The sequence below is a fragment of the Mus pahari genome, chromosome 14 (genome assembly GCF_900095145.1).
Source record: "Mus pahari chromosome 14, PAHARI_EIJ_v1.1, whole genome shotgun sequence".
In the NCBI taxonomy this organism is placed as follows: Eukaryota; Metazoa; Chordata; class Mammalia; order Rodentia; family Muridae; genus Mus; species Mus pahari.
This window is the reverse complement of record NC_034603.1, coordinates 53,201,539-53,215,647: the sequence shown is the minus strand read 5'-3', so window position 1 is coordinate 53,215,647 and position 14,109 is coordinate 53,201,539. Positions and strand designations below refer to the sequence as shown.

The window sequence follows — 14,109 nt, the reverse complement described above, 5'->3', positions numbered from 1 at the left end:
CAGAAGAAAAAGAGTACTATGGTGTTAGTCAAGAGAGCATCATGGTGTTTGCACAGCAGGAAAATGTTGTCATCTGCAGGACAGTAGCTGAGAGAAGTGGCTCTGTTAATGGCACAGAGGCGTGGATGCACACGGAAGAAGCACTGCTGAGAGGGGAGGACTAGGCTGTAGCAAGATCCATATTTATATGATTACCTTTCCCATAGTTGAGAGCAGCTATAATTAATGGCTTTCCCTCCTCTTCTTAATGCAGCCATTTGTCAATTCAAAAACAGAATGCCCAATCAATTTTGATGTATTTAGTAAGCAGTTTGTCAAACAGTGCTATAATCTAGTTAATATATTAATTCTTACCATGGAGAGAATGCTAACAACTATTAGGTTTTCTATAACTGGTTTGGGGAGAAAAATCTGTGCCTGGATTCATGGCCATGCTTAAGCCAAAATCAAATCACTCTTCTATCTCCTTCTGATCCATGTCTGTCTATGAACCGTGAACTGGAAGCAAAACTGTTAGCTGTGCAGTGCTTCTTGAGAGCTGCTCCAAATTCACAGCACAAAAGAAACCCAAAGTTGGGCAAAAGACTGGCTTTTCAGTGTCACCAATAATCTCAAGAGCAATGCTGAGTCTATGAGTTCATTCACTATCTAAGACAGTGTGTATTTCTGTACCAGTAAACGTGAAATTACAGAGGAAGCAAACCACTTCTAGAAGACAAAATTTTCTGAATTGGAATAAAAGAGAGTAACACTGAATACTACGCTCATGTTCCTTCTATTAGGTTCTTACTGGCCCCTTTCTGAATCAGGGAAGAGCAAGAAAGGAAACTGACCATACTGATTTGGTGCAAGGTTGTGTGCAAGGTTGTGTATTCATTAAAAACCTGCAGTGTAAACTAGTTCTCCAGACTATCAGATATGCCAGTGTTTTATGTCTGCTGAGAAAGGTGCCCTATGTGTCAGAAAAGCACTGAATATTCTTCTATGACCCAGAGGGCAGAGGTCACCTATTATAAATGGATGAGACCTAATGCAGTGCTCTGAGGATGGACAAAGAAAGGGTCTATCCATAGCCCCTGGTGGATTGGTTGTTCAGGCTTTTATTTCCTCTGCACACTTAATGGAGTCAAACAATTGACAGAAATTCTATAGAGAGGGCTGAAACTGAGAGAAACGACTGTATTCTAAGTCTGACAGACACATACAAATAGTGATCCTGAAATGGCGCCAGAGCTCCTGCTACCACTAACAGAGCAGACAGCTGAAGCATCCCCCTAAATTCCCATTTAGCCATTTCTTAGCAATTAACCGTACTGATGGAGGCACCGGCACATCAAACCATGAGCTCCTGCCAATACCAACCCATTACGTCACTGCAGGTAAGTCAAGCCCTGCCGTTATATTCCAGCCCCATGGTTTTTTGGAGAAAACGGTGAACATGTATTGCTGGTACCCTCTATTTTCTATCCTCCAACCCCCCTATGAGAAAGTACAATCCACAGCAGAAGGGTCTGCTTAAGAACCACAAATGTCACTGGAACAGAGTAAATGACATCAGATGCACAGAGCTTAATGGCCTACAGACTTCTGACCAATAGTTTCTTTTCTCTCAATCAATGTACCATTGAAATCTGCCGAGTCACTGCAATAAATACTAACATCATCAAAAGAAAAGGGCCTACTCTGAACTATACTTGGAAACATCACAGGTTGTAAAACAATCAGAAAGGATACTGAAATCCTGTAAGAGCACAGGAAGAATACTATAACATTAACAGATGCTTACAGGGTAGACACCTCTTGTAGACACTTTCCCTCTGTGTCATTTCCGTTTCAAAGAAAGAAGAAAAGAAAAGAAAAGAAAAGAAAAGAAAAGAAAAGAAAAGAAAAGAAAAGAAAAGAAAAGAAAAGAAAAGAAAAGAAAAGAAAATGTGATTTGTGTGTACAAAGATTAATTTGCTGCTCCAGGTAAAAACAGGAAATGAATGGAAGCATGGATGCCAAGTCCAGGGGCTGATATAATCCAAACTTTCAAGCTTACATAGTTTAAGTTACCCATTTCATACCATTTTCATAATGGGAATTAATAATTTCTTATTATTAATTATGGGTCATCAGGCCACAGAGCACATGCAGTTCAAATGAGACCCTGAAGGTCTCCATCTTTTTAGTTCCTTACAGAAAAGACACCATTGTATGAAAATAATCTCTCTGTTAGAACAGCATATGCCAAATAGACGGTTTGAATAAGTGAAATAATCCAAGGTAATTTAAGATTAAGAGTCAAACTGTACAGAGCATCACGACACACCCGGTGGCCAACAATGGACTATAAATACTCTGTAAATAAGCCCTACATTACAAGTTTCCTCTACAAGAGAAAAACACTTCACTCTTCCTTTTCCACCTCTCCCCAGGACTGGGCAAACATTTATAATGAACAATGTAAGGAAATACTGCCAAGTGCCTCCTCCACACTCCATATACCACACTACAAGGCAAGGCAAGCCAGGGTGTGAGACCAGCACAACATGACACTGAGGGAAGAAAGAAACACAGAAGAAAGGCAGCACAGAAGAAAACTGATGCATTTAGCTGGTTTCCCATGGCACTGATAATGTCACTCATGGACAAGAGGGGTGTATGTGTGGGGGTATGCATGCATGCGTGTGTGTGTGTGTGTGTGTGTGTGTGTGTGCATGTGTGTCTGTGCGTACATGCATGAAGGCAGAGCCAACCACTCTGTGTCTGGAGTACTGTGTTCAAAAAGGATATATCTATTCAATTGCAAAAAAAGTAGAAAGAGACTTAAGATAATCTGAAAAGCATTCAACTTTTAAAGCATTGGAATGCTTAAAGGCTATGGGACAAATTTAAAACTGTATCACTTTATATTATAATATAAATGTGAGATAACAAGAAAAGAAAGGTTACAGCTTAGTAGGGTATATCAATGTGTCACACACAGAAGGCTTAAACTTATAATGGCTAAACTTGGTTGTCACACTGAAATACCTAAGAAGTGTGTCACAATTGAGAAATTGCCTCCACCAGACTGGCCTGCAGATGTGACATTTTCTTGACTGCTAATTGATACAAAGCTCCTATACACTGTGGGAAGTACGACCAAAGCCAGTAGGCCAGAGCTGTATAAAGACAGCTAAGCAAGAGCATAAGCAGTGCTTCCTGTCTTAGCTTCTCTCAATGGTGGCCCGTAGTCTTTGAGATGATATAAACTGTTCCTTTCATGTTGTTTATGATTATGGTATTTATCACAGCAATACACATTCAAGTTGTACAAAGGCTCTTTACAATTTGTTATCATATTCATGGGTGAATATATGGATTCATGGTTAAGAACACTTGCAGTTCTTTCAAGAAGTACTAAGTTTGGTTCCTAATACCTACATGTGGTGACTCACACAACCTGCAACATCAGTGACAGAAAATTCAACACCTTCTAGGCTCTTCATGTAATTGTGTAAATGCACGGGCTTGTACACACACACACACACACACACACACACACCAGAGACACTTACTTTTTTAAAAAAGATATCAAATTGTTCCATCAAAATGAAGAGTTACAATGTACCAAGCTTCCAGAAAAAAATTCTTCTTTCTTCTACCCCACACAAAGAGAGCCCTATGGAGCTATCAATAGTGCTAAATTTTGAGTTTGTTTTCTTTTTTTCTCTTTTGCATAATTTCCTTGAGAGTTATCAAACTATGGCATGTACTAACAATTAAGCCTTTCATTTAAAAGAGATACAAAATTCTAATATATGGATATGCTCTCATTTAAATGTCACTCAGTTCAATACGCTTTATAATCTTTATGACTTTTCCATGGAGTATGGGTTCCCATGGGATCATAGGCCATGGATTATTTAGGAAGTGGTCCAAAGTCCGAAACTGCCACAGGGCTGGGGCCACTAAAGCACGTAGGAAACCAGCTTTGGCTGAGTGACTTTTAGGTACTGCTTGTCCTCTAGTAAGCACTGCTTTTACAAATTAGAAGGGGGAGAGCAAATTAAGACAAGTTACTAAGTCCTGTAAATGGTACTCAAATCTGATGGGTGGCTACTGGGTTCTTTAAGGGCTGGTTCCAGTTTTGGCAAAGAAATATACTACAATGAAATAAGCTTGATTTTGAAAAAAAAAAAAAAACAGTATGAACAAAAAATCCCTAGTCTCTACGATAATTTTATTTTTTATAAATTTATTTATATTTAATAACACACACACACGCACACATACACACACATACACACCACAGAAACCATATATAGGTACTTCTGGAAGCCAAAACAGGGTGTCAGATCCCCAGAGTTGGAGTTACAGGCATTTATGATGCCTGATGAGGGTGGTGGGAATCGAACTCAGGTCCTATCAAACAGCAGTAAGTGCTTTTCACCACTGAGTCATCTCTCCTGCTCAGAACATGCCGTCTTGATTTCTCCCTCTACTATCTAAAAACATTTTGTTGTGTTTTGTTTTTTGAGATGGGGTTGCTCTTGTAGCCCTGGCTGTCCTGGAACTCACTCTGTAGAAAAGGCTGGCCTTGAACTCAGAGAAATCTGCTGCCTCTGCCTCCCGAGTGCTAAGATCAAAGGCATGCACCACCATTATCTGGCTTATATTACGTTTTTTTTAAAAATTATTAAAAACAACAATCTTCAATGGTCCAACAAAGCAACTCGACATCCTCTCAGCCTCCAGTGTGACACCCGAATGAACTGTTTGAATGTGATCCTGTCTACCACGAACTAGAGTCCTCCACTGTCAGGGCCCCTCAACTTTGGTATTCTCCTAAATGCAGAGGGGAAAGCGACAACGGTGAGGCTTTGCTGGCTTCGTTTCAAAGGTGGGTGAGATGTCATCGGTACGCAGGGCAGGTCTCCAGTCTCTGCCCTAAGCTGCATCCATGCTTCAGTGTGGAACAAACTGTTTATGAGAACAGTGTATGTGTTGTGCTAACATCCTGCTGTACTGCTCTCCTCCCCAAGACAGTCTCTTTCCTATTTCTATTTACATCAGCCTTGCCTACTGCTGTATCATTTCCTGAGTTTCTGGAAGTTTGCTACACTTTTTCTACAAACACAAGAACAAAAAACCCAAAATACCCTACAACATTTCTGAAGTTTATATTAGACTATAAAGTTCAATCAAAAATAGCTTTTAAAAGATATTTAAGTTGAAAAATAAAGGGTAATTCCTCACCATCACCTGGTCATTGCTAAGGACCAATCACAGAGTCCAGCACATTGAAGACAAGGATTCTACCAGACATCAAAAGCCCCCAGCTCAAAGGTGATTTTAAACTTGGGTAAGTAAAACACAATAAATACACCCAAAGAACCAGAAATATTAAACTTGGTTGTGTAAGGTAGAATATCTTTCCAGAGGGCTTCTGTGAGGGGACTTGCAGATAAAGAGAGTCACAGAGGCTCCTGAATGAGATTCTCACAGGGGTAAATGGTGTGTGTGTGTGTGTGTGTGTGTGTGTGTGTGTGTGTGTGTGTAGGTATGGTTTAAACTGACACTGTACTGCCTGTACTGCGCTGGAGTCCCAATGTCCATAATCTGCAGCTAGTAACATCAGTTACATGACATGGTGGCAGACCCAAAACTCTTAGGCAAATACCTTGAGTGTGCATGTAAAACTTTAAATTCCAGGTTGATCCTGTATCATTTCCATCAATGTAGAGAGGCAATAGAAGCATCAGAGATGGTTCATGTGGCAAAGGTCTCTTGGTGCTAAGACTGCCTTCAGCACCTCACAGGCCTGCTTAGTTGAAAATCTCATCTTACTTTAGGAGTATTTGCCCCAATCACTGTCTTTTAAGTGTCTGACAGCCAGAGGAGTGAGCTTTATAAAAATGCCATCCACTGGTGGCAGAGGGAGACTTGGTAGTGGAAAACTCATTACTACTATGTGCTAGGCTTTAGGTTTAACCTCCAGTACACACACAGTAATTTTGATGGTATCATTACTGTGCATGAAAGCACTGGATGGCCGAGTTATCACCAGCAGAGGTAGGTTTTATTGACGGGACAAAAGTGTCAGGGGGAGCTAAAGTTGAAGGATATCAACTAGGTTACTCTAGTATGAAGAATGAAGAGATGCAGTTGTGGTTTTTAGCTTAGCTTTCCTTTATCTTCTTGATACTTACCATGGTCTGCCAGCCAATCAGAACTAACAGGTACCAAATCAACAAGACCAACCCAGATTAACTGAGCCAACTACACTTAATTCAATAATTAGGCTTTTGACTTTTATAAATAAGTAATAAAGCTGGATGATGGTGGTGCACACTTTGAATCCTAGCACTCCGGGAGGCAGAGGAGGAGGATCTCTGTAAGTTCGAGACCAGCCTGGCCTATAGAGTAAGTTCCAGGACAGCCAGGGCTACTCAGAGAAACTCATTCTCAAACAAAACAAAAAACAAAAAATGTCATTGTTGATTTGCAGGAAATTTCTAACAGCATTCAGTACTCAGAGCCCTCAAGTTCAATTAGGATTCACTGTATTCTACAAAAAAAGTAATTATAACTGTAAAGCATTTTTAAGTCTATGAAGACTGGATACTAAGTATTAAATTGTCTCTTCATGCCTCTCACATAAGTCTCCATCTGGTTGGATGAACCTCTATCATTATCTACAAATGGCAACAGGAACACAAAACCCCACTTAGTCAGAGCACTTGTACAAGGCCCTGCTCTAATCCCAGCATCACGCCCTATCCCAATGAAGCTAGGAGCATGAGCTACGCCAACGAAGCTGCACCACAGGCAGAGGCTGCTGTCTCGGTGTCCTGTGATGAAGAGCTTGCTCTTGTTCTCTCAGAACCTAGGTCCCAGGCTCTGCAAAGCTGTTCTCTATATCTGGCTAGGCCACATATTACGGGTATTTTGCTTGTTTTATGTTTTTTTGTTTTTGTTTTGGAAAATGATAGCTGAAGACACACAAGCTATGGCCCTAGCTTGGTGTTGGTGACCCACACCTTTAATCTCAGCACTGGAAAGGCAGAGGCAGGTGGATCTGAGTTCAGGATGAGTCTGGTCTATAGAGTAAGTTCCAGGACAGCCAGGGCTACACAGAGAGCCCCTGTCTGGAAAAATAGACAAACAAACAAACACCTTACAGCCCACGAACTGGCTCTATGGCCCATTTTCTCAGCAAGTTCTGAAACGATTATATGGAAGAAAGCATAAGCTGATGGGGAGTACTCACAGCCGGCCAGCAGGAGCTGGTAATACTGCACTGCTTCTGCAGCGAGGAGCAGAGGGTGATTCGCATTGAATGGCGGCTGCAGTTCATTCCACTGAGGCGTTCTGAGGAAACAGGAGAAGAATATTAATATTCAAGCTTCAGAGATGGGGTGTAAATCAGCCACAGAGCCTGACAGAGACTTGCACAAATCAATGTGTAACCATTAAAACCAATGCTCTTTAACCTGACACATAAATCCAGGAAAACTTTATACACTAAAGTTGTGGCAATGTGCTGCACAGGTAATGTAGGTACTCGGTGACATAAACATGATCAGCTTGGTAAGACAGACAGAGAAAAGGAACATCAGCTTTCAAATGTCAACTACACCCAGGCCATCTTATCTCATTGTTGACCAACATCAGACATTGTCAACATGAAACAAAGTAGCTAAAAGTGGTGGAAAGACAAAAGGAATTGTGTAAACAGACACCTTCTTGAGTATCTAATTAGGTAGTTCAACAGTGAGACTGCCAAAATTTAATCACATCTGCCCAATTTTTGAATAAGCTCGATAAATCAGATATGGAGCAGATCAATCCAGCACAGTGAGTACTAGTTAAGAATGCTGGGGCCTCCAGAAAATCAATAGACTATTTTAAAATGTCAAGGGAGAGGAGTTGTTTTCATATCCATTTTTATCTGTTTCCTCTCATACATGCTGGGTGATCGGATTTTTTTCTCCCTTGCACAATTCATTATATTAAATGGGTTTTATTCTAGGTTTCCTTTCTTCCTCTTTCTGCTAGCTTATAAAAATTCTACTCATTGGATGCATTCTTAAACAATTCTAGAGTGCTTAGCTATTGGATCCTGGATTATCACTTAAAGGAGACCTTAGGCTCTCTTTGTTTTAGTTTATACTTCCCTTAGTGGTATTCTTTACAAGGAGCATGTGGCACAGCAATAAGGGAAACACAAAACCAAGAAATGGATACATAGAGAGACAACAAAAAGTTCAAAAGGCTGGAGAGTAAAGGCAAGGCTAACAACCACAAATACAGAATGCTCGAATAGAGATATTTTCTGATTACATTCCTGAGACAGTGCAAAATATCACCATGCACAATTGTGCATGTAAATATTTGCAGCAACAATAATAGTGACAGCTACAGAGTGGAAAAGTCCTCCACCTAATGAGTGGGCAAACAAAATGTGGTACACCTACATAGCACACTGCATTAAATGTGTTGGGGTCTCCCAGCTCCTTGTTGCTGCCAGGCCTCCCTTGCTGTTACACTAATCACTCTCCTTCAAAGCGCCAGCCCCCTACAGGCGCTGAAACCCACTAGAGAGTTGCTATGTCTCCACCGCCTACCAAGAGGACCTCCCCAGATCTCCCAGAATGCAGCATCCTAGGACCGCCTATGCCAACAGACATTCGTCCCTGCCTCGATCCTTGGACCCGCCTACGATCAGACTGCCGCCGGCAACTTCAAAGACTTAGGAGAGGGCTGGGGATCTTTTCATGTTATTTAAACAGAGTACGGTTATTAAAAATTGGAGCCTTGATCAGAAATTTGTCTAGGCTTCCATTTTCCTCTCACACTTTCCATTTCAGCCAGCCCGCCTCTCAGGATGAACCCAGACTGGATTAAAGTGAGCTTTGTAAGAAACTCACAAAAATGGATCTTCAAAATATGCTGAAAGAAATCAGATACGAAAGATAGCATAGCACATGATTCCATCATTAGTAGCCAGAGCAGGCAAAGGCGGGTAATACCGAGTAAGCTGTGGTTGGCTACAGCTCAAGGGGAAATGGAAAGCAAGGGAGCAGGATTTCTTTACCTGACGAGGAAAAGTGATTCAGGGGGTGCACACAGGACTTGCAGTGCTTACCTTTCACTGATGTAGACCCTATCCAATAGAAACAAAATAGACTAAAGGCTCCCCAGGTTACAAAGCCAGGAAATACAGTATAATCCCATTTGCACCAGATTCTAAAGCCAATGTCAAGAATCAAGGCCAATATATTATGCAAGTAAACATATCCTTGTGGATGAATATACTTCAGAGCCAGGTATTTAATTGAGATTTCACAAAGGGCACATTGTTTATCTTTTTGCAGCAGGGGTTGGGGGAGGTAGGATGGAGAACTACCTAACAAGTGTCCAGCTGGCACGGGGTGACGTCATTATCTCCAGCGGTGTGTCGTCACTTATCTTGGGGGCAGTACTGATCGGTCGGGGCTCAATCATGTGCTCCACTAAGGTCCCGTAGCAGCTGATGATGTAAAGAGATTCAACTACAACTTGTTTGGACTGATCTGCAAACAGAGAATCAAAATGAGACTTGGAAAGATGGCAGAGAACGGTCACAGTGGTACTTCTATTTTACTGACCCTACTGTCTGACATGGAAAGGTGAAAGAGAAAGGGAAGGGCTTTGTCTCATCGAGTCAGCACATCCTCAGAGGGTGTCTTGCATAAGCAGCTGCCAGTGAACATGCCACCAACGTTATAGTATATACATCAATTGGTTTCAACAATTATACCATGATATTCAAAATTGTATTATAGATAAACACTATGGTGTAAAATTTTGTATTTCTATACTATGGATTTTTGCATATTTTATGAAAAATATAAGGTACTGGTAAGACATGAAATGACTACCTGAAAATGAATAATCTAGCCAACAAAATTTCATTACCCTGGCTTAAATAATGAACTTTTCCTTAAATAAGGAAAAGCTATGTATGGAACTAAGTTACCTGAAAAGTTCAACTATGTTTTCTTGGTAGAATTAAGTTTGGCAGCTGGAGAGATAAGAATGATTACTATGCGGCCGGGCGTGGTGGCGCACACCTTTAACCCCAGCACTCGGGAGGCAGAGGCAGGTGGATTTCTGAGTTCGAGGCCAGCCTGGTCTACAAAGTGAGTTCCAGGACAGCCAGGGCTACACAGAGAAACCCTGTCTCGAAAAAACAAAAAAAAAAAAAAAAAAAAAAAAAAAAAAAAAAAAAAAAAAAAAAAAAAAAAAAAAAAAAAAAAAAGAATGTTTACTATGCAAACACTAGAGCATGAATTTAAATTCTCCAACACAACAAACAAACAAACAACCCCCACCCAAAAAAAACAAACAAAAGGCAAACCACCACCAGGCACAGCCAAACACAAGTCTGTAATCCCAACACTGAAAAGGGGAAGAAAATGCAGAGAAACACAGAGCTGGACACTCTGGCCATCTGTGCGCGCACACACACGCACACTCAGCACACACTCAGGAAACATCTAGATCAAAGCATACAAGCAAACAACACAAAAACACATTGTCTGTGGAAGGTCATCAGTTCAAATACAACTAAAAACAAGTAGGACAAGAAGCAAAACGAAATTCTCCAGTAAACAGGGAACAACATGGGGGGGGGGGAGGAAAGGAAAGTTCCCTCCTCCACTAGCTCCTAATCCATTTCTCAATGAGATTATGGATTCCTGTAGTAAAGGAAGGCCAGCCATCTTCAGAGACATCAATGCTGGGTTTGAATGTCATTGAATGACTTTATAAGGAATGCACATGTACTTGCTGCCCAAGCAGGCTCGGTGTTAAATCTCACGTTTTACAGTAAACCAAGGAGACTGTCTTATGAAACCTGTGTGGGTCATCTTATCTCTGTGTCAGACGAATCAATTACAGCTGATTTGAGAAAATGCCCAATGACCAGCCAGAGGGACATAAAAGAGTAGCAAGCTAAAGGGGTAATTAGGACAGATGGGAGAAGCATTTGAAATTGAGCTTGGCAGAAGGTTTTAATGAATAACAAAAAGTCCTTCCGATAGCATCATCAAACCAAAGGCAGTAACAAAAAATAAAGATTGGATAAGAAAACGGGAAACTTGCCTGCTTCACAAGCCCTTCCCATGGGAAGGGACTAGCTGTGCTCAGGTCCGATTACAAGGGAGTGGTCATGAAAGGTGATAGCAAGGGAAGAGGCTGAGAGCTGACTGCCAACCAGGAGTGGGGAGGAGAGCCACTTTTGTCAAGAACAAAACCAACTGTGGAACATCAGGAGAAAGCCAGTGCATGACCTAACTGAATCACAATAAAGTAATCAGGGGAAAATCCTAACAAAGCTATATACTTGGTGTATAAATGTAGACATTCTCTTCTATACAGAGGCCACAGACCCTAGTTTCAAGCTCTGTAACTGGAAAATGGAAAAAAAAAACCTCTCTCCCTCCCCCTCCCTCCCTCCCCCCTCTCTTCCTCTCTCCATATATATATGACAAAGAACCACATACTGAAAGAATAGTTACACAAACATTCTAGGTAGTAATTCTGATGGTCAAAGCAGGGATTAAAAACAGCAAATGGGGTTAAAGAATTAACTCAGTGGTTAAGAGCATGTGCTTCCCCTGCAAAGGCCTCAAGTTCAATTCCCAGCACCCACATGGTGGCTCACTCCTGCCTATAACTCCAGCTCCAGGGGAACCCAAAGCCCTCTCCTAACTACCAGCTACACACTTAGTGTACATGTGCACATGCAGGCAAAATAATCATACACTTAAAATTAGAGAGAAAAACTTCTTAAAATCTTACACCAAATATATATATATATATATATATATATATATATATATATATAGAGAGAGAGAGAGAGAGAGAGAGAGAGAGAGAGAGAGAGAGAGAAAGAAATACCAATAACCCAGAGGACCAATGATAACCACAGACAGTGACACTTATCTCTCAGTAACAGCTTGGGGGAGGTTGTTTGTCTTGTTTTTTCTTACCATGTTATTGTTTCTGTTTTTGATTTTAAGTGTGGTATAGCTCAGCAGTTGAGAGCAGTTGCCACACTTGCAAAGAGCTGAACTCAGTCCCCAGAACAAACAATCTGCAGCTCAGGAGCCCTGACTCCAGGGGATCATCAGCCAGGGTCCACAGGCAAATGCATTCGCGCGCGAACACACACACACAAGCACACACACACACACACACACACACACACACACACACACACACAGACTCCCATGCATATAAATTAGCTAACATTAGCGAGACTGGTTGATCCCAAGTCTCCCATGGAAGGCAGAGGTTACAACAACTTTCTCCTTGCAAGATCAGAAGCAACAATGTGAAATTAGCTTGTGCAGAGGTAGAAGAAATGGAGTGGGCACAGCACTGTTAGCCCTGAGATCAATATGTAAATATAATTAGAAATAAGGAAGTGAAAGGCAAAATCAGTCAATGAATGCACCTAGGTGTGGTGGTGCACAAATTTAAATGCCAGCACTGGAGAGGCAGAGGGTGGAGTTCAAGGGCAGCCTTGGCTACAGGCTGAATTTAAAAACAAGGTGCACAGAGACTTTGTTTTGAAAATAAATGAAAATATCAGTTGATAGCAAATTAATTTCCCATTTGTGTGAGAAAATAGTTGTAATTCTTTGAGAAACTTGACTAGTGAAGGCCACTAGTATTTACTTTATTAGTTTTTATCTTGGTAAAAACCACTAGGTTATTAGATTTGAAATTATTCATTCATATATATATATTCATATATATATATACATATATATATATATATATATATATATATATATATATATATATATATATATATGAATATATATATATGAGCATCAGCAAATGCCATACCTTTTTCCCGTTTCAGACCAGCGTTGTTTGCAAACCACGACCTGGAAGTTCCAAACACTGCAGCCACGCAAAACTCGCCGCCCATCGATTTGCTCGGAGAAATTTGTGGAGGAGGTTTAACTTTGCTTAAAAAGTAAAAGAACATTTAGAAATTACCATGTGAACCCTCAGTCTTCCAAATCATGAATGATTTTCCCAAAATTAAGTTCATGCACATCCCTTCAAAGAATGGTTGACCAGTGACATGAGCTGACACCCATGGGTAAAATTTAAATGATATCAATGTTAAAACGTCTTGCTAAGAGAGCTGGGAACATTGGCACATGCCTGTGGTCCCGGCTACATGAGAGCCCAGGCAGGAAGGACCCCATTTTTGTGCTCAGGTTCCAGTTATAGCCTAGGCAACAAAGTAAGACAGTGAGTGTGTCCACAAGATAAAACAAGTTCTTTGGCACGAGGTGCTGGTTTTGGATTTACAGTCAATCCATCAGGTGGCTAACATTTCACAGCATATTTAAAGATAGAGTAAAAGAAGGGACAAACAAACCTCCAGCATGAAAAGTTCATTCTGACATCAAGAGACTACACACAGAGCACATAGAGACAGCATGCATGAAATGGCAATGACTCGAAATGAAGATGGGGTGGTGCCTGATGCTCCGAGGCTACAGTGTCAGCATGCTACAAGTTCTAATGCAGTGACCTCCTGCAATGAGTCAGCCACATTCCTGGCTGCCCTTTCTTTCCTTCCTGGACTCCTGATTTAACTATTTTGTTCATTGAAAACACTAAGACAGAGCTAAATACAGCTTATCAAATGCATATCTGTTCTCTCTTTGCTGTGGTGGAGGACATGCTAACTGAGGTTGCCAAGTGACTTCCATAAGAACCTGCTTTCCAGAGGGCCCTCCCAACCTCCTATTTCCTGAGGTTGCCAGTTTCCTTCCATTCTTTCTGCTGGCCCTCGGGGCTTCATGCCTTTTCCCTCACCCAATACCATATCAGGTTCCCCTCTCCCCACCACTCCCACCCCCACCCCATCCACATTCCCTCCAAGGTTCTTCCCTCCCTCCCCACTTGTGATTGCTTTCTTCTCTCTCCCAAGTGGGACTGAGGCATCCTCACTTGGGCACGCCAGCTAGTTGACCTTTTTGAGTTCTGTGGACTATATTTTGGGTATTCATTCTGTGTGTTTGTTTGTTTGTTTTTTGTTTTGTTTTTGTTTTTTTTTGTTTTTTT

General features: G+C 41.2%; 1 protein-coding gene across 9 annotated transcripts in view; it reads right to left on the bottom strand.

Moving 5' to 3' along the window:
- The window catches only part of Bcas3 (BCAS3 microtubule associated cell migration factor), a 487,192-nt gene that overhangs the window by 269,974 nt on the left and 203,109 nt on the right, over positions 1 to 14,109 (bottom strand). For all 9 annotated transcript variants that reach the window (XM_021213444.2, XM_029545996.1, XM_021213443.2 and 6 more), the window contains 3 exons: positions 12,871 to 12,995; positions 9,377 to 9,542; positions 7,238 to 7,338 (listed from right to left, as the gene is read on the bottom strand). In XM_021213444.2, the coding sequence (XP_021069103.1) occupies positions 7,238 to 7,338; positions 9,377 to 9,542; positions 12,871 to 12,995 (392 nt within the window). The remainder of the gene's footprint in view (positions 1 to 7,237; positions 7,339 to 9,376; positions 9,543 to 12,870; positions 12,996 to 14,109) is intronic.